This window comes from Peromyscus leucopus, chromosome 20 (assembly GCF_004664715.2).
Source record: "Peromyscus leucopus breed LL Stock chromosome 20, UCI_PerLeu_2.1, whole genome shotgun sequence".
In the NCBI taxonomy this organism is placed as follows: Eukaryota; Metazoa; Chordata; class Mammalia; order Rodentia; family Cricetidae; genus Peromyscus; species Peromyscus leucopus.
The window spans coordinates 29,689,059-29,714,138 of NC_051080.1; the positions used below are offsets into that span (position 1 = coordinate 29,689,059).

A 25,080-nucleotide genomic window follows, 5' to 3' on the forward strand; every position below is an offset into this window, starting at 1 on the left:
CAAATTATTTATAAATAACTGGCCATAGGATGCAGCCAAAGTGGCAAACAGAGGACAACACATAGCCTTTAGTATTTTAAGGGAAAGGAAAAAGCATACTGACTGTCAGCACATGAAGTTGGGTGGGGGAAGCCAAATAAAGTAAAACAAGTGTTTATAAATAAAAAAGCAAATATCAAGGTAACCTACTATAATAAATCAATAAATGTTCTTAGCTAATGCTCCATGTTTTCAAACAATGTAAGAGCCAAATAAAACACATATGTTCAGTCAGAGTGTGTGAGTGGGGGTAAGCTGTGAGCTAAGATAGCTAAGCTGAAAGATATGAGCTAAAGCTTTGCAGGCATCTGTCTATCCAGGCTTCCTAATTTAGAATAATAACCACTGCTCTCTTAATTCACTGTTTCTTGGGTTCTATGCTATAAGCAGCTATGCACAATTGTTGGATGATTCTAGTATCACACATAAATAACACCAAGAAGGTGAATGTGAAGGGGTGAGATTGCTTTTGTATATTCTGTAAGCCTTCTCTACCATCACTTACACTTCTCCTTCACAATGAGAGTCATTTTGTAAAACAATACACACTAGCTTCCACTTCTTTTGTGTTTAGGCTCCCTGGCCTGAACATCATCCCCAACCAACACCACACTAATCTTCTCAGCTGCTAGAATTCTTCATCACCCAGGTGCCATCAGAAAAAAAAAAAAAAAAAAAAAAAAAAAAAAAAAAAAAAAAAAGCTTACCTCCAGTATGGATACCTCCTTAAATCAGCCTCCCAAGCCCCATTGCCTCTTTACAGTTGGGACTCCAGGCTCTGCTTAGCCTTCCCTGTCCTGTATCAGCAGCCATTATACCCCCGCTCAGAATCAACTACAATTTGGGAGGAAGATTTCCTGGGTGCATGACTGAATGCACGGATGGACTGAATGCAGAAGTAAATGAGAGAAGCATGGTGGACAGTGATTGAATGGTAATGAATGAACACATGGAGAGCTAAATGATACAGTAGTGTCTGTCAGATGAGTGACAGGTACCTGAAAGCATGATACAATGGCAAATGAGGGAAGGAATGCCACAGGAGAACTCGGTGCTTTAGTGGCAGATGAGGAAATGGATGATGGGTGTAGAGTCGACCTTGAATACAAGGGAGAATCAGGGAACACATGGCAGGTATTTGAGTAGCAGAATGATACAAAGGCAGGCAGGGGAATGAGTGAAAGCTGCAAGGAGGACTTGTGATGCAATGGTGGGTGCAAGTGAGGAATGAGTAACATGATAGTAGATGGTGGATGAAGATGAGTTAGTAAAAAGGAAGAATGACACGAGATGGGTAGGAGAATAAATGGCAGGATTGTGGAAGAATAAGAAAAACACCAGACAGAAGAATTAGTGATACGTTTATGGAGGAAGGAAGGAGAAAATGAAAGGGAGGAGAATGAATGCATTTACAAACACAATGGCAGATGTGGAAATGAAGGCGATGGAGATAGTGACAGATACAATGTCAGATGTTGGAAATAATGGCAGGTGACAAGTGTGCTGATCGATGCACTGGTAGAATGAAGAATGAAAGACAGGTGCACTGACAGCCCAGTGATATATTGGCAGAGGGGAAATGAATGTCAAGTGCACAGAAAACTGAGTGATGTTGTGTAAAGGATGAATGAAAGCCAGGAAGACATAGTAGTGCCCTGATAGGTGGGGAGCAATGTGGTGTAAAGGATGAATGAATGACAGGTACAGGAAGACATAGTAGTGCCCTGATAGGTGGGGAGTGGGGCCAGATGTTGAGAGAGTGGAGGGTTGTGTTATGCAACGCCAGAGAATAGAATGAGCCACAGATTTAAGGACTGAGCAAAACAAGGCTTAAGGGTGAAAGAATGATGGGTGTATGAAAAATTGAGTGACACTGGGCCCAGTGAGGAAATGAATAACACGTGCATGGAGAAATGAGTGTGACAAGGTCAGAGAGGAGAATAAGTGACAAGTGTGTGCGTGGCGTACTGATACAGTGACTGGAATCGTGAATGGTAGTGCACAGCAGACTGATGTAAGGGCAGAGGAAGGACCAAATTATGGCTGCAGAGAGCACCGAGTGAGGCAATGGCAGATGGAGGAGTGAGAAAATGGCGGAAGGCTGGAGACACAAGGAGTAATGGGGAAACTGTGATGATTGCATGGAAGAGCTGGTGACACCTTTACCAAATGGAGAAAAGAGTGGTGGGTGAGTGGATGGCTGGATGATGCAACAGCTGATGGGTAATGAATTATGGTTTCATGGAGAACCATGTAACGAGAAAGTACATGAGAAGATGAATGGCAGGTGCGTGGGGAACTGAGTGACATAATGATGTGCAGGGGATTGAATGACAGGAGCATGGAGGATGGAGTGAAATCATTGGTTCTTAGAATGAATGACAGGAGTATGGAGCATGAGTGAAATCATTGGTTCTTAGAATGAATGACAGGAGCATGGAGGGTGGAGTGAAATCATTGGTTCTTAGAATGAATGACAGGAGTATGGAGCATGAGTGAAATTATTGGTTCTTAGAATGAATGACAGGAACATGGAGGGTGGAGTGAAATCATTGGTTCTTAGAATGAATGACAGGAGTATGGAGGAGGGAGTGAACTCATTGGTTCTTAGAATGAGTGACAGGAGCATGGAGGAGGGAGTGAAATCATTGGTTCTTAGAATGAGTGACAGGAGCATGGAGGAGGGAGTGAAATCATTGGTTCTTAGAATGAATGGCAGGAGTATGGAGGATGGAGTGAAATCATTGGTTCTTAGAATGAATGGCGGGTGCACGGAGAACTGAGAGACATGGTGGTGCACAGGGAAATGAACAACAGGTGTGTGGAGGAAGGAGTGGTGGGGACATGGGGAAGTGATGTAATACTGTATAGGATAATAACTGGCAGGGGCAGGAGTGACTAAGTAGTATCATGGTACATGGAGAATGAATGACAGTGACATGGGGGATTGACTGGTGTCATGGTGTAGAGGATAGTTAATGTGCATGGAGGACTCAGTGATGTTGTGGTGTATGGGGTATAAGGAATGATGGGTACATTTAGGAATGAGTGATATCCTTGTATAGTGAATGGATGATAGATACAGTGAGGATTGAATGATGTAATAGCTTTGGTGAAATGAGTGACAGGGACATGGAGCACTGGGTGATAACATTGTACATAGGGGAATGGATGACAGGTGTGTGTAGGGCTAAGTGATCTAATGGTTCTTAAGGAAATGAGTGACAGGGACGTGGAGTGCTGAGTAATGAAGGACTGCATGATGTAATGGTACATAGAAGAATGAATGACAGCTGCAAGGTGATCTGAGTGATTAATGGTGTATAAGGGAATGAATGACATATGCATTCAAGGAATGAGTGATGTTGTACATATGGGAACAGATGATGGGTACATGTAGGATTGAATGATGTAATGGGGCATGAAAGAATGAATAGCAGGTGCATTGAGGAATGAATGATGCACTAACAGATAGTAGAAGAATGACAGGATGTAGGTGGATGACCTAAAAGAAGCTATGATGGGTCCAGAAATAAATGGCAGGCAGCTGGACAATTGAATAACACTGTGGTGGATAGAGGAAATACTGGAAGGTTTGAGGGACAAAATGGCAGGAGGGGAATGATAGGAGGTGCGTGAAAGCTCAGCAGAGCTGTGCTGGACATGGAACAAGTAACAGGTATAGGGAGAACCGGATGGTACAATTGTGAATGGAGAAAGAAAGACAGGTGGGGGGATGAATGACGTGGACATGGGCAGATGGAAAATGAATGACCAGTACTTGAAGAAATGAGCAACACCATCTCAGGAGGGAAAATGACTGACAGGCAGGGCAGGAACTGAACAATTTACATCAGATGAGGGGATGGATGGTGGGTTTAGAGAGAGAGAATGGTCCAGTGGAAGGCGGTGGAGTGAAGGGAGAGGGCATGGAGGTTGGAGGGATTTAGCGTTCCATGGAAAATGAAGGACCAGTGCCATGGAAGACTGTGTGGTCCAGAGGTGGGCTGGAAAAAGTGAATGAGAGGGGGTTGGAGAACTGAGAGTTACAGTGGCAGGTAGGGCTCGAGTGACAGGTACCTGGAAGATCGAGTGACACAATGAAAGATGGGGGTGGGGGGGATGGATGAGCAGTGTATGGTGGCTGAGAGAATGGCGTCAAGGAAATGGGCGATAGGTATGAAGAACTGAGTTCCAGTGGGAGATGGGAGGATGGAAGGTGCCCGGACACATGAGTGATGATGTGTCAGAGGGAAACTATATGAGATCATGGGAAAACTAAGGCAATGGTAGAGAGGGGGGAGTGGCAGGCATGTGGAGGACTTCGTTATACAAAGAGAGGCTGGGGAGTGAATGACAGGTGAGTGGAGAGCTGAACGATGAGATGGCGGCTGGATGTCTGAGTGACAGTTGTGGGGAGACCATATAAAACAACTATGTGAGGACGAAATAGTTGAAGAGATAATGGGAGGGAGGGAGGTGAGTGAAAAGTGGGCAGAGATAAAGAAGCAGATGGTAAGGGCACGGAGCACCAAGTGAAGTAATAGTGAATGGGGAGATGAATGGAGTGGGGGTGGAGGACCAAATGAGACTTGGATGGGAGAGCTAGTTCTACGGAGGACCACGTGACACAATGGCTATCAAGGAAAATGGATCATAGGCATCCAGTAACTCTGTGACAGATACAGTGTCAGGGGCAAGGATGAATGACAGAGGGATGGAGGCCCAAGTGACACAGAGGTAGCTGTGTGAAAGGATTCTATGTGTGTAGACAACCTGGTGGCGTGATGGTTGATGGGGGAGTGAACGGCAGGTGTGCAGCGGACTGAGCAATGCAAGGATGGCAACTGATGACAGGCTATGCAGAACCAAGTGACACCCCATGTCAGAGAGAGGAATTTCATGGAAGAGTGGGTGGTATGAGAGTGGGTGGGACAGGGAGAGGTGCCTGTGGAGCAGTGAATGAAGCAGTGGCTGATGGGAAATGAAGGGCAGGTATGTGTAGGACTGAGCGAGGCAGTGGCTGGTCAGGGAATGAATGACAGGTGTGTGTAGAAACTAGTGATGGTATGTGAGATGGGGGAATGAAGGACAGGTTCACAGAGGATGAGTGACACAATGTCAGATGCTGAGCGAAAAGTTCAACGACTGCCGTGTGCATCAATAGAAGTTGAATGGCAGGTGTCTGCAGGGCTGAGTGGTGCAGTGTTGGGTGATGGAATAAATTGTCCAAGTGCACGAAGGACTGGAGGATGACTGGCTAATGGAGAATGAATGGGTGGATTATGGTGTTGGGTGAGGCCATGAATGGCTAGCCCACCCAAGATGTAATGTTAAAATGGCGGGTGGCAGATTGGTTGAGTGGCTGTGTGGTTACAGAGTGAACGAGCACACAAGCTCGGGTGGATAGAGGTGAACCCTATTGGTGAAATTATTAAGGCCACTCCACTTAGTTAAAAGGAAGATTTATTTAGTGGGTAACTACAGAACCCTCTTGCTCCCAAGGCTACCCATCCTCTGGACCTGACTGAGCAGGCTCCCCAAATGTAAGAGAATGTGAGGCAGGCACACAGACCCATCGTGACACCTGCGTTGACTTCCAGCTAGAGCCTGCAGTAAGGAGACCCTGTTTACATCTATACTCTACCTTGGTATTCATTGCCTTCTCTGCCTCAGTTTCCTCATCTGTCAAGCAGAACACTCATGGGTGAAAAGAGAAAGGAGGGAGAGAAAGAGAGGGGAGAAGGGGAAGGAGGGAAGGAGGGAGGGAGGGAGGGAGAGGAGGGAGGGAGGGAGGGAGGAGAGAGAGAGAGAGAGAGAGAGAGAGAGAGAGAGAGAGAGAGAGAGAGAGAGAGAGAGAGAGAGAGAGAGAGAGAGTTTAAGCTCCATGATTCCTCAGGCATCAGCCTGTCTGACCCACTGGTCCTGCTTCAGCTTTGCAATCCTTTGTGAGATGCCTGCTCTATGGCATGTACTACTGTGCTGGACACTGTAGGTTCAGGGAACAAAGGCAGTTCAGACCTGAGGTAGAATGATCAGAATCCACAAAGCTGAGACTGACTGGAGCGGAGGAGGGCAAGGGCGGTGCTTGGAGGACTCGGTGAGGCAGGTGTTTGTATACTGGGTAATGATGCTTTGTTTGTTGGGGGGGGTTAAGGATGCTCTGTGGGGGGTAAGGATGCTGTGTGTGTGTGTGTGTGTGTGTGTGTGTGTGTGTGTGTGTGTGTGTGTTTAGCCTGGTGGATGGCACGGAACAGATAAAGATTCTCACTGAGTTTAGCTGTACCTGTGCTCCACACTAGACTACATCCAACTACCTGGTTTTCCAGCACCTTCTGCCAAGGCCAGACCTTATCTTGTCATCTAGACTGTCCCCAGAGCATCAAAGCAGGCAGCACACGCAAGGCAGGGCAGGTCCTTGACAAGAATGTGAACCATGTCCCACCACCCAAACCTGTGATGAATGCTGTCCATTTTGTGAAAAGTCTGCTTCTACCTTGGAAAGGAAAGAGTTTGATTATCTGTCTAGAACAATCTGGAAGCAACTTCAGCTTTAGATGGGCTCAGAGAGTCAGGAAGTGTGTGCTTCTCCCCTGTCCCCCAAAACTGTAGCTAGAGAAGAAAACCCACAAGCCAACCCTCCTTCCCCATGGCAAACCAGCCTTTACATTGTCAGCCATAGTTCCGCAGGTGGCTTCTGATGTCTTCCTTTTTAATGATCCTGAAGGTAGCCAACCTAGATCACAGATGTTAGAATGAAAAACCCAAGTGTGATGGAAATTCCATCTCTGGTACATTGTGCAAAGAGGTTGACTGTGGGGGTAGTTTTAGCTTGAACCTCCCACTGTGGGAGGCAATAAGTTTATACCAGCCATATATTTTGCAAGCTCCAAGACCTCAACCCCAAGCAGAGATGATTCTCATAAACCTCCTATGCCCATGCAGACCCCGCCCCCTCAGCACCACTTCCTTCTCCCACTTGCATCAGTGGGTCTGGGAGGGGATGCTTCAACTGCACAGCCAATCCGGGTCAGTGGGCTACAAGCAAGGGAGTCTCACCCAAGTTGAAAACCACACAGTAAAGATCCTTTAAGGAGAGCTACAAGTGGCAGCAACCTGGAAGCCCTGGAAAGAATGGGCACCAGGACTGGACCTGATTAAGAGGGCAGTTGTTATGTGCAGGACTCCCCAGAGAGCTAGGACCAGAGTCCATGTCATAGCCTCCAAAGTCTTGCATGAAGGCCTAGCCACAGCTTTGAAATGAAGTAGTAATTATGTACGTTTTGAGAATCCATTTCCCAGAGGAAGCTAATAACTGCTTCTAAGAAGTTCACTAGCCAGCTTCAGGGCTCCTGCCACAACCGAAGTGTTGGGTGCAGAGTTGACACGCATGCACACTAGAAATCACCCAAACTTAGTGAAAAAGGAAAGCTGTGAAAATGAGCCTCCTTTTTGCCAACATCATGCCCAATAGAAGATGAAGATGATTCCTTTGGGGGCTGGCTTTTATCCTGGACCGAACAGCACTTTCATTTGCATTTGTATTTAAAAAAAAAAAAAAGAAAACACACGAGTAACCGTAAAGGTGCTTTGTCTCCTACAGATGTAAGTGCTTCTGTGGATGACTGAGAGGACCAGGTAGCGAGAGGCTCAGTCAGTCAAAAGCAAGCGCATAGATTCAGCACCTACTAAGCAATGCAGTGTGCAGGACTGGAGTAGGGATCCTGCATGCCCACAGCTGATGAGGAAAGGCCACTTGCCAATGGTTATTATATAATAGCCCTTCTCCAGGTGGGGAAACTGAGGCTGGAGGTCAGAAAATGGCATCACTGTAGTCTTCCTATATGGCAGGCTCTAGATTTCACTCTTTGCACTCAAGCCCAGATGCCTTAGGACATGTGTATGTGTGTGCATGTATGCAGGTATGTATGAATGCATGCAAGTAAGTGTGTAGATGCATGTGGGGTGTGTGTGCATATGAGTGTGCATGTCTGGATGTGTATCTCTCTGCATGCATGTGCCTGCATGTGTGTATATATGCATGCAAGTATGTGTATGTGTACATCCATGTATGGGTACATGTGTATGTATGGGTACATGGGGGTATGCATGTGTGCATGTATGCAAGTGAGTGAGTGTGTATGTATGTGCATGCATACGTGTACATGTATATGAGAGTATTGTGTTTATGTGTGTGTTAGTACATGTATGTAAGTGTATTGTGCATGCATATGAATATGCATGAGAGTGTGGGTGTTTGTATGTATATGCATTTATGTGTATGCATGCATGCATGCATATGAATATGCATGAGTGTGGATGTATGTGTGCATGTGCATGTGTATGCATGCATGCATGCATATGAATATGCATGAGTGTGGATGTATGTGTGTGTGTGCATGTGTATGCATGCATGCATATGAATATGCATGAGTGTGGATGTATGTGTGCATGTGCATGTGTATGCACATGAAAGCATGTGTGTGTGTGTTTCCAATGTTTTCCTCAAATCAGTAGAAAACCCAATAAGGGAAATGAGAAAAGCCAACATATTTCTCTTTCTCAAGTGACCCTGATCCTGTCTTGATGAGAGCCCCTTGTCTGGGGAGGGGGGGGCTAAGACAGCAGTTGCTTTTAGCTTCTCTTCCCTTGGAGTTCAAATATTAGAAGCTTCTGTCCTGTACTGCCAATCATATCAATAAAGGAGGCATACCCCAATGAGAGCTTCCTCAACCTCAATTACTTTTTTAAGGAATGCTGCAACATGACTGTGCTTGCTTTTAACCCCAGCCCTCTCCCTGTGTCACCCACATCTTGGGACGAGTCAACAGTTTTCTGTGCTGGTTTTACTACAGGGAACCAGCCTGAAAAATAAATCCCCCTGTTTCAGAGCTGGATCACAAAAGGCACTTTTAGGGGACCATGGAATTTCTCCCCTCCATCTATGTCACAGGCATATTCTTGCCTCCCAGCAAAGATACCTGCCACCAGAACCAATGACTTGCACATCTGTGTATCACCACCACAGTTCAAAGACAGAAATGACGCAGTGACCTGCTGGTCTCTTCTCCAACCTGGCAAAACTGGTTATGTGGACAACGGAAGGCTGACTTCCTTTCCCCAAACATAAAAAACCTGCACCAATTTAGCACATATTTTTAAAATGCAACTCTTAAAAAGTCCTTTCAAGCAAGCAAGAAAGAGTCTGTCCTGGGTTGGTGTTTCCTGTTGCATATGGCACCCTGAAACCCTGTGTCTTTCCACCCTCCCCCCCCCCTTCCAGTAATGCAGAGCTTTTCAGGAAAAAAAAAAAAGTATCATAGGAAAATTAGAGGGAGGTCTGGGAAAGGAAGATGGATTCTCATAAGGGGCAAAAGAGACCACCTTTGAGTCAACATTCTGGTCCTCACAGATCTAAGGAGATGGCCCTAGGCATTCTGCCATGACAGGGCAAGTGGCCAGCCAGAGACACCATTCTGCCTCCTACCAGAAGGGCATCTACCCCATCTTCTGGGATGAAGTGTGGCACTCAGATTTCCACAGGTCTTCATGTGCCAATCTAGAGGTGTCTCCCAACCCCAGCCTCAGTGGGGTACAGCCATAGGGAGCCACCAGAGACTGCTCTGTGGACAGTAACCTGAGTGTGGGAACCTATAAGCAATCCCATCTGTACCAGACTCTTTCCCAGAGTGAGTTAAACTCCCCCCCCCCCCCCGTTTTCAAACAACATCCAGACTCTTTTTGATCCACACCCACTGCCCTATCCAACCCACCAGGACCGCATTGCAGGTCACCTGCTGCCAACCCCATCCCAACCAAAGAAGAGCAAACTCTTCTTCTGGGACCTAACACACTCCACAACTCAAAGGAAGGATAATGGGTGCTGAAATCTTGGCTCCCAAAAGGCCCCCAGATGAGGAAGGATCAGTACCAATACCACCTATAACCTCCTAAGCAGCCCCTGTCACCAAGCCATCTTTGTCCCAAATTCCCCAAGAGGTAGTAAGTGTAAGGCTTGGAACCCACTTAGGGAAGCGCAGCCCGCACAGGGGTGTTGTGGTGGGTGGGTGTCGGTTGTGGGATTATTCTTAGCGCGCCACTCTTGGCAAAAGTAGGCACCTCCACCCTCAAGACAACAGCACTCTGTCTCTGGGGCTTTACAAGGCTGGCCCAGACACCAGAGCGGTGTGGGGCACCAGATAGGATTCCCTGGAGGAGTGAGATCATCCCCTGAGGGATGAGATCCAGAAACAGGGGCCGGTCTGGAAGCTGGGAGCCCCCCACCCAGCCTTACACAGCGCGCACTACTTCCCCACTTCCCCGGGACTCCTCCCGTGTCTCCCACGAGCCCGGTGGCGGCGCACCCACTATTTACCTATAGTTGTGATGACGGTGATGGCAAAGTAGAAGGAACCCGCGAATTTCCACTGGACACCAGAGCGGTGGGGCTCAGACTGCAGGATCACCAGCTCCAGCTGATGGTAGTCATCAGAGCTGATGTTGTACTTGCCTCTGATACGGACTTCTTCGGCCTTAAGTTTCTCCTCCTCGCGCATCTCGTGGTCAGACTCTAGGGCGTCGAACACGGCGGCACCCACCAGCAGGTAGGTGAAGGTACAGAGGATCAGGGACACGGTACGCACGTTCTGCCGCTTCATGGCTGCTAGGAGGGAGCTGCCAAGTATGAAAGAAACCAAAGGACCGCTCTTATCCCAATGCAGCGCCGCGCGGACGAAGCCTGCTCTGCGTTCGAGTCGAAGTTGTAAGCGGTGGTAACAGCAGAGCCCGCAGCTGATAGTGGAAATGTTGGCCTCATCTTCGGGCTCTTCACCGTCCTGAACTTCAACACCTTCAAGCTGAGGAGCGTTCTCGGGTTCTGCGGGATCCCCGGTCTCAATGACCACACAGGACTCACCGGACGCGGCAGGTTTCGCGGGCTGAGCGGGCTGAGCGGACGTCCCGGGCTCGGCAGGCTCGGCGGACTCTGCGGGCGCAGCGGACTCTGCAGGCGCAGCGGGTTCCGCGGGCGCAGCGGGTTCCGCGGGTCAGCGGGCGGCCAGCGGGTTCCGCGGGCACAGCGGGTTCCGCGGGCTCAGCCGGTTCCTCGGGCGCAGCGGGTTCCGCGGGCACAGCGGGTTCCGCGGGCTCAGCCGGTTCCTCGGGCGCAGCGGGTTCCGCGGGCGCAGAGGGTTCCGCGGGCTCAGCGGGTTCCGCGGGCGCCGCGGGTTCCGCGGGCTCAGCGGGTTCCGCGGGCTCAGAGGGTTCCGCGGGCGCTGCGGGTTCCGCGGGCGCAGCGGGTTCCGGGGGCGCAGCCGGTTCCACGGGCACAACGAGCTCCACGGGCACAACGAGCTCTGCGGGCCCTACGGGCGCACCCAGGGCAGTTGATTCCGCGAACTCAACGGGGTCCGCGGGCGTGGTGATCACCACTGGGATAGGCATGAGGGTAGGCAGGTTTATGGCATCGCTAGAGCGGGGAGGCCAGCGCTCCTGGACCCGGGTCACCCTACGCCAGGCCTGGGTCAGGCGGCTTGCCCCAGTGAGGATAGTCGTGCGTAAGGATGACCCACGCTCGTTCCGCGCGGGCTGCGTGGTCCTCGGTACCTGGCCCCTCGAGCCCGCGGGCCGGGCTGGGGCAGGATCAGGATCAGGATCCGGGACAGAGGGCGACCCGGGGAGAGGTTCCCCATCCCTCTGGATGCGTTCCCCGGCTAGCGGGGCCCAGCGAATCCCCTCCAGGGTGGCGGTTGCCCCGCGGGCACCAACTTCTTCCTCTAGCTTTCCTCACCCCCTTGGGTTGGGGGAACAGAAAAGTTTGCTAAGTGAAGATGTCTCTAGAATCCCCTGCAAGCAGGGAGAGAGAGTCTATCTAGCAGGTGCAACCGGCAAGGCAGCCCGATGCCCCAAGGTCCGAAAGCCCACCTGGGCGCGCGGGGCACGCGGGGTGCCCGCCGCGCGACAGCCGATCTGCGAAGTTTGTTTCACTCAGCCTCCGAAGCTCAGGAACAGGGCGAAGTCCAAGACAGGAGCTGCGACGGAGCTACCTCGGGGGCGACGAGGGAACTGCGCGGCCGGCCAGCCAGCCAGCCAGCTCCTCCCGGGGCGGCCGGCGAGGTGGCGGCGGCGGGGCGGGAGTGGTCCCGCGGGCCTGGAGGAACTGAAGGGTAGGGATAGGGACGGGCAAAGGAGAATCAGCCGCGGGAAGATCCCGAGACTCTGGCGTCCAGGAGTCCAGAGAGGCAGCCGCCGCTCTGGTCTGCCTGAGGCGCTGTGCGTGCGCGCCGGAGGGAGCCCGAGTGTATGTATTCGCGGGTGTGCGTGCGCGCGTGTTTGCGTTTGACGGCCCCGCTCCGGCGGGAGGGACGGGGGCGGACGGGGGGGGGGGCAGGCTACTCCGAGGACCGGCTTCCCTCCCTCCTCTCCTCCTCTCTTCTCATCTCTTCTCTGCCTTCCTCTCTCCCTCCCCCCTCCCTCCCTCCTGCAGCCTCCGGGTCGCGCCACCTCCCGCCTGGTCCCCAGCCAGCTGGAGAGGCGGCAGTGGCGGCTCCTGCAGCAGACTTAGTGCTGCGCACGGGGCTTGCTATGGAGCCTAGGAGAGGTGGCCTGAGGGGGAGGGAGAGGGGTAGAACTGAGTGCCGCCTGGGTTTTGGCTGGGATGAGTGGATAAACACGAATGCTTGGGTCCCTTCTAGCACTGCTCCCCTAAGAGCGCACACAGCCTTGGCAAAGTGGAGAGTTTTGAGAAACCCCGCAGCTGAAGATGAGAAACAAATTCGGCCCGTGGAGGCAAATTAGAGTCTGAACAGAGAAAAGGGGAGCGTGAGGAATAGATGAGGAAGGGGCTATGAGCACTTGGGAGTGCAGCAGCAGTTGCCTCGCGGTCCCCCCCCCATACTCGCGTGCACGCGCACGGGAGCACACACACACACACACACACACACACACACACACACTTCCAGCTGCAGCAGCCACCTGGCACAGCAGCACCCTACTGGCTGGGGCACTGCCTCCTAGAGTGTTGGCGTTTTGATAGCCTCCTCAGTCCCCATGGTGGGATGCTGGATGCATCTCCGGTGGTCCTGCACCTGCTGACCCCAGCTACTTTCCCCTAGAGTTCTGGTGAATAGTGCAGACCACCACTCTTAGACACACACACACACACACACACACACACACACACACACACACACACCTCAAGAAGGGAAGGACGGAAATTCGCATTCGCCCTCTCCCTCAGTACCCTCCCTGCTTCTTCTCGAATCATTTCTTGTCTCTGTGGCAGAGGAGAGGAGTGCAGAGAGCGTCCCTCCAGCGAACCGCCGCGAAGTTCACCCACTAAGTTCAGGCTTGGGGATGGGACAAGTGCATCTTGCCAAGGAGCAGCTAGTCTTAGCATACAGGGAAGAAGCCCAGATTTCTCTCTTTAGGTCTCCGGATCCCCCACCCATCCATCTCTCTTTAGGTCGCCCAGAGAGAGGTTTTCTCGCTCCCAAAACACCCCTAGAGCAGTGTTGTTGCCAACCGGGACTTTAAAACCAAAGTCTTGAGACCCCGGGACTTGCTTTCCTTGGCTAGGTTATCTTCTCTGTCTCTAGCTGAGGAAGAGATGCAGATGGAAGGATCTGGTGATCACTCCCCCCCCCCTGCTCAATAGCAAAGAGGCTGGAGCTAGAAGCTGACCACGGAGATAGGAGCAGCCTGTAAATCAGACCCAGCTTTTGAGTTCGAAAATATAGAAGTCCTATGTTCTTCAGTCTCCCGGACTATACCCCCGACCTCTGTCTACCCAGACTCAGCCCAGTGGGTTTGGGGCTTCATGTAGGCTCCCAGGCAAAAAGCTTTTTACCCAAATTCAAAGGCTTGTGGGTGCACCACAAGGCAGGGGCGTCGGCGCTGTGCGCTATGTCTGGACAGTCATGTCTCCGTGAGGTCTTCAGGTACCCGAATGGGAAGCCCCACTAGAGTAGGTGCGCTCCCCAAAATTCGTTTTAGACTCCAAGACCCAAGACCCCCCCCTACCCCCGCCCCGTGCTTGGCAAGTGAGCCTGGCTGCGGGGTGAGTCACCACAAGCGAGCGACAAGGATTCCCAGCAACTGGTAATTAATTGAGCTCAGCCCACGACGGAACCCCAATCAGGCCTCCTGCAGCTCTGGCAGCGGTGGCACCCTGAGTCACGGGGGCCGTCGGGCCTCCAAGGGGTCCTAAAGGGCTTGTGTACCTTTCGGGTACACTAGGGGGCGCTGGACTCCGACCCACAGATCTGCCCACTTTTGAGCCAACCAGACTGCAGCTGAAGTCCAAGCTGTCCCCAAAGGCGAGTGTAGGAGCGGGGAGGAGGCGGGTATGGGCTGAGCTCAGAGGACAGGATTCCAGGCTTTGCGCAGAGATGCTTGTATTCGGTTTACAAAGCTCCAATTACACGCAGTCCTTCGGGGGGGGGGGGGAATGGAAGGGAACTTCAGCTTGAAATTATCCCAAACCCCTTGTTTTATAGGTGAAGGAAAGGGCCTCCTGTCCAAGACACAGGATTACTCCCATCTAGAACCAACTGTCCCCAGACTTCTTTCCAGCTTTCCCTCCAGGCCTCCAGGTTTTTTGTTTGTTTGTTTTTTTTTTGTTTTGTTTTGTTTTGTTTTGTTTTGTTTTGTTTTTTCCAGTCTTAAGGTCCCGGTCCACACCCCACAACCCAGTCCTTGAAGGTCTTTTGACTGCCGGCGAAACTGGGGCTCCTTGGAGGGGAGCCTGGGTCCTGACTTATTCTGCCGGAATCCCTAGTACCCATTCTCAAGAAAGATGCTCAACTCCCACTACAGGTTGATACCCAGACAGCACGAGAAGGGTGACAGTACCTCTCTCTGGTGGTTCTGAGAGTCCCAACTCCCAGGGTTGGGTGCTGAGCCCAGGGATTTTTTTTTTCAATGCTAGAAAAAAAAAAAACTTTAATGGTAAAATGTCATTATCATTTGGATAATTGCCAAGGAAGCTCAGAAATTCTCCCTGTCATTGTCTGGCGTGGGTTCACCTGTCCACCTTTGAGTCAGTGGCAACTCTCCTCCCTGGGTAGGGCTGCAGGTTGGTAAGTGTAACCCTGAGTCATCTTGACTAGACTTGGGCATGACTAAGAGGTCCAGGGAAGAGCAGAGACAGAGGGAGGAGAAGGCATTGAGGACGTTGATACAGGGCACAGCTGTGGCCGATGAGTGGGCACGCAGCTTCTCGGTGCCCCTTCAGAAGTCAGTCCTTAGACCTCCTTGCACTCTGGGTCTTTCTTTAATAAAAGCAGATGCATCTTATTAGCTAATAAAACACATCGTGGTTTTTATAACTCTGCCGCCTACTTGTTTGTTCTGTTCTGTACACACAGTGGGTGTGTCTGCAGCCTTTTCCCAGAGAGAGGCCAGTGGGACAGTAGCATCTTCTGGCCCCACCATGAAGAAGGAAGGGAGGATGCAACTCCCAGGCCAGTACTTCATCACATCCCCACTGTGTGTCTGGCCACAGGGCCTGCAGCTGGAGAAAGGGAGGGAGGTACAGTACTCTGTTCCAAGTATGCCAGGTTGATGCCACTGCTAGCCCAGGGCAGTTTCTTTCTGCTGGAAGGAAACCAGAGCTGCCAATGGCTCCCTGAACATTCTGAGTCCTTGGGGAGTGCCAAATGCTTCATGACAATTGTGTCTCCATCTTTGAATGTGGGCAGAGGGTACAGAACCATCACCACTTTCCACGGGTGAGGGTGAGTTCTCTCAAAGCCCCCACTTGAAGCAAGAGCAGCGTGAAGTCTTCCCACCATGGAACCCCATGATGGTTAATAGTGACTGTCTACTTGATAGACTCTAGACTGGACTAGGCTTTGGGCACACCTATGAGGGGTTACCTAGGTTACATTCATTGATGTAGGAAGACTCAACCTTCACTGTGAGCAGCACACTCTTTGGGCAGGATTCCTGGGCTGACTGAAAGGGAAAAAAATGAGCTGAGCATTAGCATTCATCCCTGCTTCCTGACTGTGGATGTAATATGAGCAGCTACTTCAAGCTCCTACCACTATGCTGTCCTTGTGATGATAGCTATCTACCCTGGGACTGTAAGCCAAAATAAGCCTTCCCCTCCTCAAGTTGGCCTTTTGGTTTTTCCTCCCTCAGAGTAGTTTGTGCTACCAACAGGAAAAGGAACTGATATAAGCCCTAAGAAGAGGATTCCCCCTCCAGCCTTTTGCAAGCTCCAAAGCCATGCAATTTGCACAGTTGGTAGTCTTGACTTTAGTCTTCCAGCAGTGTCAGGTTCCAGAGAAAAGCACATCCAGTGTGGGGCAAGAAGCTTACCCCGTATTTCCAAGACTCTTCTTGGTATATGAGCAAGTATGTTCCATAGCCACACTGTTTCACCGACACTGGGTTAAACGGTGGAGCACGGGTCTTCTTAAAGGCGTTGGTCTACTAACAGGGATCACCACCCCCACAGAGTAGTACTGTGTTTAGAGTTTTCCAAATTCACTCAGTGGTAGGACTGCCTATGGGTGAAGGAACACCAGGTCTTAGAAACCCATTTTGGAAGCCACTGCCCCAGGCTAAAGAGCTGGGCACAGGGAAGTTGGCAGCTTGGGTTCTGGGGACCTCATGTTAGACTTAGCATCTTCGTTGATTTCAGCCAGGATCTGTGGCACAGTCTGGAGCACCTACCAGGGTCTGGCAGCTTCCCTCTGCCTGGGTTTCCACCTGCAGCTCAGCTGAACACATCTGTCTCTCTATCAGGAGGCCAGAGCTCTTTTTTGACCAGACGGACCTTGCATGTCCATGCTGAAAATCCACCACTAGGGCACATCCCCTCTTTTCATCATTCCGACCCTTAAACCCAGGCTCCTGCAGCTCCTCTCATTGGAGTTGCTGTTGTTTGCAAGCTAAAAATGCACTCTGGTGCTACATCTGGTGCCACTAAGCAATTTCTCTGTTCCCCAGGTTGGAGTGTCATGTCTGAGGGGGACCCACTCATTGTTATAGTTGGGAAAGTCCGAATGAAGACCCTGGAAAGTCGCTCTTGTTGTCCCTGGATAGTAAGGAGCCAAGGTATCTGAAATTAACACAATGGTAGGGACTGCAGGAATGGCAGGTTGGGTTATATCCCCCCTCCCCCCTTTTTTTTAAAGCAGGCACAAGCCACAAGGGTGAGACCACGTGATGATATGATGGCATAAAGATTGATAAGGAAGATGGGATCTTCCAGACCCTGGTACCCAGCAGGTGCCCCAACTGTTTTGTGGCTAATGGGGTTAAATCAGAAAGATGCTGAAATGAGTCCCGGAGTCTGGTGCCAACAATGTGAACACCAGAAGTAACAAAGAAAGGAAGATGGTAGAGCTTCTGAGACACAAGCCGGTGACGGAAGAAGGACACAGAGACCGGGTCTTACAGAGGCTCAGGGAACAGAACCTTTGACTTGTCGGGCTCCTGGCTTCCAAAGATGTGGGTGGGTGACAGGGGGAATTGGACCCTAAATGGGTTGACAAGTCCTGGTGGTTTCACTGGGGATTTCCAGGCTTCAAACTTGTCAGTACATTGTTCTTGATATCCCAAATGGGCAGAGGATATCCATATATCCATGGCAGGAATAAAATTCTTTGGGGGTGGATGTGGTCTGCTCCTAGGGTTAGAAGATTTTTAATGGTAGGAATATTATTCATGATAAATGGGATCTTCTTGGAGTTGAGGTCACCTGGCAAGTGAGAGAAATAACCAAAGGCAAAGCCAGCTCAAGGCTCCCCCTACAAAACTCTCTGCCATGAGGCATCATGCAGCTCCATACCCTTCCCCACTAGAGAAAACCAAATCAGTAGAATTCAGATTTCTTAAGGTGGCCTGATCCTCTGCTCGTCTCCCACCTGGCCCACAAAAAAGCTGTGTTGCATTCCCCCCTAGAGCCCAGGTCCCTTCTAGGATCAGTCAGAGGCTGGCTGACAGCTCCCAGGGGACTGGTGCAGACAGTAAACCAGTGACAATCATCAGAGTCTCATTAACAGACTGGAGAGGCAAGATTAGTACCCCCTGGAAGCTGTTCTAAAGCCTTGCCAATAGAATGAAGGGCAATATGTGTCCTTACCCAAGCTGACACTGGCAGGTCTGTGCCTTTTGAGCGGCGGAGAACATCCCTGACCCCAGCCTCCATTTCTGAATGCCCAACCTTGGCACAGAACAAAGGTTAAGGGGCACTTTCTGGCCCCACTCATGAAATGGACACAGGAACAGTGGGGACATTGGTAACAAACAATGGCACTGATGACCTCCCTCCATCACTTCCTCACTACCCAGGGTTGGTAGTAGTTAGACAGTCAGAGTCAGGAGGCACTTACTGGCCCATTCTTCTTCCTTTTTAATAAATAAAACTTAATAGGGCAAGTGAGGCAACTCAGTGTATAAAGGTGCTTGCCTCCAAGCCTTTGATCTGAGTTCAATTCCCAGAACCCACACGGTAGTAGAAGACTCTCATAAGTTATCCTTTGACATCTACATGAATGCACACAATGACACACACACACACACACACACACACACACACACACACACACACACGTAAAGTAAAATACATCTTTAATTAAAAAAACTTCTGTTCTTAAAAATAAGCAAACAAATCAGGGAGTTAGCTAGCCCAGCTGGTTGAGTGATTGCCTAGAATGCACAAAGCTCTGGGTTTGGTCCTCAGCACCGCATAAACCGAGCATGGTGGTACACACCTGTAATCCCAGAATTCCGGGGAGAGATGCTGAAGAGTCAGAAGCTTAAGGTCATCTTTGGATACATAGTGTGTTAAAAGCCAACATGGTGTAACATGAGATGGCGTGTCTAAACAAACAAACACATGGATCTCACCCAGCTGTGGTCCCTGCCAGCTACTCTAATGACTGACCTGATATTCACACTGGTATCCTCAACTGGTCAACATGCAGAGAATAAGGGTCCTTGTGCTTGCCTTCTGGGGAGGCGGTCCCAAGCACATGAACACAGCATATGGTCTCTGTGCACGTGGTCTATGCCTACTGCAACTCCTCTTCCCCCAGCCTTTGCTCGTGGGTTGTTACTACTTCCCCTTACTTTGCTAATTTCTATAGTTAAGTTGGTTTTACTTGGATGATTCATGTTTAGGGAAGAAAAGAAAAACACCCTTAAGTTTTTGTTTCAACTCCTCCTGCAAATAAAACAATAAATGAAGTGGGGAAAAAAAAAGAAACTGTGGCATGTTCAACCCTCAATGAGCCATCTAGACCATACCACTCCCCACACAGATCTTTTCAGAAGAGGGAGTAGAAAGACTGTAAGAACCAGAGGTGGTGGATGACTTCAAAGAAATAGTGTTTTCCAGACCCAACAGGGCAGATGCACATAACTCACATAAACTCACAGAATCTCTGTGACAGCATGCACAAGACCTATGCACGCTCAAGCCAGACAAAATCCCAGCATGAGAAGCTATTGGCGTTTGAGAGCTGCTGGAAGAGGAAAGGTCAGTTTTCTTTTGTTGTGTGATCCCCTGGGAGGTCAACCACACTCCAGGATAGGCCCCATTACAAAAAGTAGTTGTCCAACAAAAATTGGATGTAATAGGTTTAAAAACAGTACTAAAAATAAGAAAGGAAAGAACTCAGAGTTGGGGAGATGGGGAGATGAAGGTGGATCTGGGAGGAGTTGGGAGAAGGAGTGGGTATGATCAAAACACACTATATGAACTTCTCGAAGCAAGTGGGTAGGCTAATTTCAGATCTTCACCTCTCCCTCTGCTCCTCCAAACCCAATCTGCAGGCTCATCCCCAGCTCTGTAGCAGGCCACCTGCTGCAGCCTCCCTGCCCCCATCTCCAGTGGATCACACAGCTCTTCCCCTACAAACTTCCCTCCTCTCCTCAATGCTTTATCCCAGCCCCCAACTCCAACAGGCATTCCTCCAAATCTAATCCCCTCCCCTGTACCACCCCCATCTCCATAGTAGATTACCTGCTGCAGCCTCCCCCTTCTCTCTGCCTCCATCTCCAGGAGATCTCACAGACCTCCTCCAACCTTCCTCCCCAGTCCTCCTGTTATCCCAGTCTCCAACTCCAGCAGGATTTCTTCGGGAACTCCCCAGATAAAGTGTGTAGCCAGGGAAGCAGGTAGGCAAGCTTCACTCTTCCTCTTCTCCTCCACATCCAACCCCCAGGCTCATCCCCAGCTTTGGAGCAGAATACCTGTTGTGGCTTCTCCTCACTCTCTACCACCATTCCCAGAAAACTAAGCAGATCATGGTGGAACACTCTGCTCTCCTCCCTCCTGTGGATCCCCTTAACAACCCTCCATCCCCGTTCCTAAGTGTCAGCTTCCAATACCTAGATCATATTTGACCCAGAACTGCCAGTGACTACATCTATCAGAATCGCAGAAGAATTCCCTACCAGGAATCACACAGCCACCATACTCTCCTAAAAATCGGAGAGGGCAACAGAAACCAAGGAACGAAACATCCACCCAACAAAGACAAGACCAAAGATCAGCACCTAGAATTACAATCTTCCTAAAACCAGATGCCTATATGATAGGATAAAAACAATAACAACCAGGACAATGTGTCTCTCCTAGAGCCCAGCAACCCTACCACAGCAGGACCTGAGTCTATCAGCACAGCTGAAGCACAAGACAGTGACCTTAAAATAGCCTTTGTGGATATGGTAGAGGTCCCTTAAAGAAAGGGAAACACAAATGAACAGTGGAAGGGAATGAAGAAAACCGTTCAAGACCTGAAAAATGGAAATGGGGTCAATAAAGAAAACCCAAATTGAGAGAAATCTGGAAATGAAAATTTTAAGAACCTCAGAGGCCAACTTCAAGAGCAGAATACAAGAGATGAAAGAAAGAATCTCAGGCATTGAAGACACCATAAAGGAAATGGCTACCATGGTCAAAGAAAATGTTAAATCTAAAAGAACTACTGGCATAAAACATCCGGGAAATCTGAGAGACTATAAAAAGACCAAATCTAAGGATAATAGGAATAGAGGAAGGAGAAGAAACCCAGGTCAAAGGCATAGAAAATATTTTCAACAAAGTCATAGAAAGAAAATTTCCTAACCTAAAGAAGGAGATACTTATCAAGGTACAAGGAGCATAACACCAAATAGACTGGACCAGAAAAGAAAATTCCCTCAGCAGATAATAATGAAAAATTAACGTATAGAACAAAGAATATTAAAAAGCTTCAAGGGGAAAAGACCAAGTAACGTATAAAGACTGACCCATTAGGATTACACCTCACTTCTCAATGAAGACTCTAGAAGCCAGAAGACCCTGAACAGATGTGCTACAGACTCTAAGGGACCACAAATGCCAGCCCAGACTACTATACCCAGCAAAATTTCAGTCACCATAGGTGGAGAAAACAAGACATTATGTGATAAAACCAAATTTAAGAAACAGCTATGTACAAACCCAGGCCTACAGAAGGCACTAAGGACAACTCCAACTCAGAGAATAACTATGCCCAAGAAAACACAAGGAATAAATGATCCCAGACCAACAAATCAGAAGAAGGGAAACACACACCACCACCACCACCACCACCACCACCACCACCACCACCACAACAACAACAACAACAACAACAACAAATTACCAGGAATCCACAAACACTGCTCATTGACATTTCTTAGCATCAAAGATAGTCATCACCTCATGGTAAAAAGATGAAAAGGGATAATCCAAACAAATGGACCTAAGGAAGCACATGCAGCCATTTTAGCATCTGACAAAATAGACTTCAAGTCAAAGCTAATCATAAGAGATAGGGAAGAATACTACATACTCAAAGGAAAAATCCACCAAGAGAACATTGCAGTTCTTAACATCTCTGCACCAAACACAAGGGCATCCAAGTTCATAAAAGAAATGCTACTATAGCTTCAATCACATATTGATAGTGGGAGACTTCAATACACTATTCTGACCAATGGACAGGTAATCTAGACAAAAACTAAACAGAGAAATTCTGGAGCTAACATGTTATAAATGCAATGGACCCAACAGATATCTACAGAACATTCCACCCAAACACACACACACACATACACACACACACACACACACACACACACACACACACACACACTGCCTTCTTCTCTACACTCCATTAAACTTTCTCCAAAACTGACCACAACATTGGGCATAAAGCAAGTCTTAAGACATACAAGAAAATAGAAATCACACCCTGTGTCCTATCTGACTACCAGAGATTAAAAACGGGTATCCATAAAAACAGAAACAACATAGAGCTTGCAAACTCATGGAAAATGAACAACTCTCTACTGATTGAAATGTGTCAAGACAAAAATTAAGAAAGAACCTCGTGTCTTTCTTGGGTCCTGTTTTCCAGGTAGCCTCACTGGTGATGTGAGTAGCAGTCTAGTCATCCTTGTTCCACATCTAGTATCCTCCTATGTGTGAGTACATACCATATTTGTCTTTCTGAGTCTGGGTTACCTCACTCAGGATGATTTTTTCTAGATCCATCCATTTGCCTGCAAACCTCATGATGTCATTGTTTTTCTCTGCTGAGTAGTATTGAATTATGTATATGTGCCACAATTTATTTATCCATTCTTCAGTTGAAGGGCATCTAGGTTGATTCCAGGTTTTGGCTATTACAAACAATGCTGATATGAACATAGCTGAGCAAGTGCTCTTGTGGTATGATTGAGCATTTCTTGGGTATATGCCCAAGAGTGGTATAGCTGGATCTTGGGGGAGATGATCCCCAATTTTCTAAGAAAGCGCCATATTGATTTCCAAAGTGGTTGTACAAGCTTGCATTCCCACCAGTAGTGGAGGAGAGTTCCCCTAGCTCCACATCCTCTCCAGCATAAGCTGTCTTCAGTGTTTTTGATCTTAGCAATTCTGACAGGCATAAGGTGATATCTCAGAGTTGTTTTGATTTGCATTTCCCTGATGATTAGGGATGTTGAGCAATTCCTTAAATGCCATTTGAGTTTCCTCTGTTGAGAATTCTCTGTTTAGTTCTGTAGCCCATTTCTTAATTGGACTGTTGGTCTGAGATCTTCATGTACAACCTGGACATGAGTGGGAGCAATGAAGGGTGAGGGTCGAGGGAAAGAGAGCAGGAGATCCCAGCTGTATCAAGAACAGAGAGGGAAAACAAGGAATAGGACACCATGGTAAATGAAGACCACATGAGAAAAGGAAGAAACAAAGTGCTAAAGAGGCCCACAGAAATCCACAAAGATACCCCCACAAAAGACTGCTGGCAATGGTTGAGAGACAGCTGGGACTGACCTACTCTGGTGATGGGATGGCCAAACACCCTAATAGTTGTGCCAGAAACCCCATCCAAGGGCTGAGGAATCTGGATGCAGACATCCACGGCTCGGCCCCGAGTGGAGCGCCAGGAGTCTAATTAGCAAGAAAGAGGAGGGTTTATATGAGCGAGAATTGTTGAAACCAAGGTTGGATAAGGCACAGGGACAAATAGCCAAACGAATGGAAACACATGAACTATGAACCAAAGGCTGAGGGGCCCCCAACTGGATCAGGCCCTCTGAATAGGTGAAACAGTTGATTGGCTTGATCTGTTTGGGAGGCATCTAGGCAGTGGTACCAGATCCTGGGCTCATTGCATGAGTTAGCTGTTTGAAACCTGGGACTTATGCAGGGACGCTTGGCTCAATCTGGGAGGAGGGGACTGGACCTGCCTGGACTGAGTCTACCAGGTCGATCTCAGTCCTGGGGGAGGCTTTGCCCTGGAGGAGGTGGGAATGGGGGATGGGCTGGGGGAAGGGGAGGGGGGCAGGAAGGGGGAGAACAAGGGAATCTGTGGCTGTTATGTAGAACTGAATGGTATTGTAAAATAAAAGAAAAGAAAAAGAAAAAGAAAAAAAATTAAGAAAGAAATCAAAGACTTTCCAGAATTAAATGAAAATGAATTACAATATACCCAAACTTATGAGACACAATGAAGTTTTAAGAGGCAAATTCATAGCACTAAGTACTTACATTAAAAAACTGGAGAGATCTCATACTAGTAACTTAACAGCACACCTGAAAGCTCTAGAACAAAAAAATAAATCACACCCAAAGGAGTAAATGGCAAGAAATAATCAAACTCAGTGCTGAAATCAATAAAATAGAAACAAACAATACAAAGAGTCAATGAAACAAAGTGTTGGTTCCTTGAGAAAAATCAATAAGATTGACAAACTCTTATCCAAATTAACTACTGGGTGGAGAGAGTATATCAAAATTATCAAAATTAGAAATGAAAGGGGGGACATAACAGTAGAGACCAAGGAAATCCAGAGAAAAATAAGGACTTACTTTAAAATCCGGTATTCCACCAAATTGGAAAATCTAAAAGAAATGGATAATTTTCTTGATATATTCCACTTACCAACATTAAATTAAGATCAGATAGTAATTTAAACTATGAGGCCTAGTGAAATAGAAGCAGTCATTAGAAGTCTCCCAACCAAAAAAAGCCCAGAACCAGATGGTTTTAGCATAGAATTCTACAAGTCTTTCAAAGAAGAGCTAATGCTAACAATCCTCAAATCATCCTACAAAATAAAAACAGAAGAAACATTGCCCAGTTCATTTTTCAAGACCACAGTTACTCTGATACTCAAACCACATAAAAACCCAGCAGAGAAGAGAATTACTAATTTCCCTTATGAATGTAGTCAAAAATCTCAATAAAATACTTGCAGACTGAATCCAAGAACATATCAAAAAAAGAGAGAAAGACAGAAGAAAGAAAGAAAGAAAGAAAGAAAGAAAGAAAGAAAGAAAGAAAGAAAGAAAGAAAGAAAGAGAGGGGGGAGGGAGGGAGGGAGGAAGGAAGGAAGGAAGGAAGAAAGGAAGAAAGGAAGGAAGAAAGAAAAATCATCTTCCATGATCAAGTAGGTTTCACACAAGAGATGCAAGAAATCAGGGAAACAAGAGCTTTCACAATAACCTCAAATAATACAAAATATCTTGGGGCATCTTTAACCAGGAAAACAAAAGACTTGTATGATAAACAA

At 48.4% G+C, this 25,080-nt stretch overlaps 1 protein-coding gene across 2 annotated transcripts in view; it reads right to left on the bottom strand.

The window, feature by feature from the left end:
- The window catches only part of Kcnk9 (potassium two pore domain channel subfamily K member 9), a 40,200-nt gene extending 29,481 nt beyond the window's left edge, over positions 1-10,719 (bottom strand). For both annotated transcript variants that reach the window (XM_028885993.2, XM_037197520.1), the window contains exon 1: positions 10,415-10,719. In XM_028885993.2, the coding sequence (XP_028741826.2) occupies positions 10,415-10,697 (283 nt within the window). In that variant the 5' untranslated portion in view covers positions 10,698-10,719. The remainder of the gene's footprint in view (positions 1-10,414) is intronic.
- Positions 10,720-25,080: the final 14,361 nt, after the last annotated feature.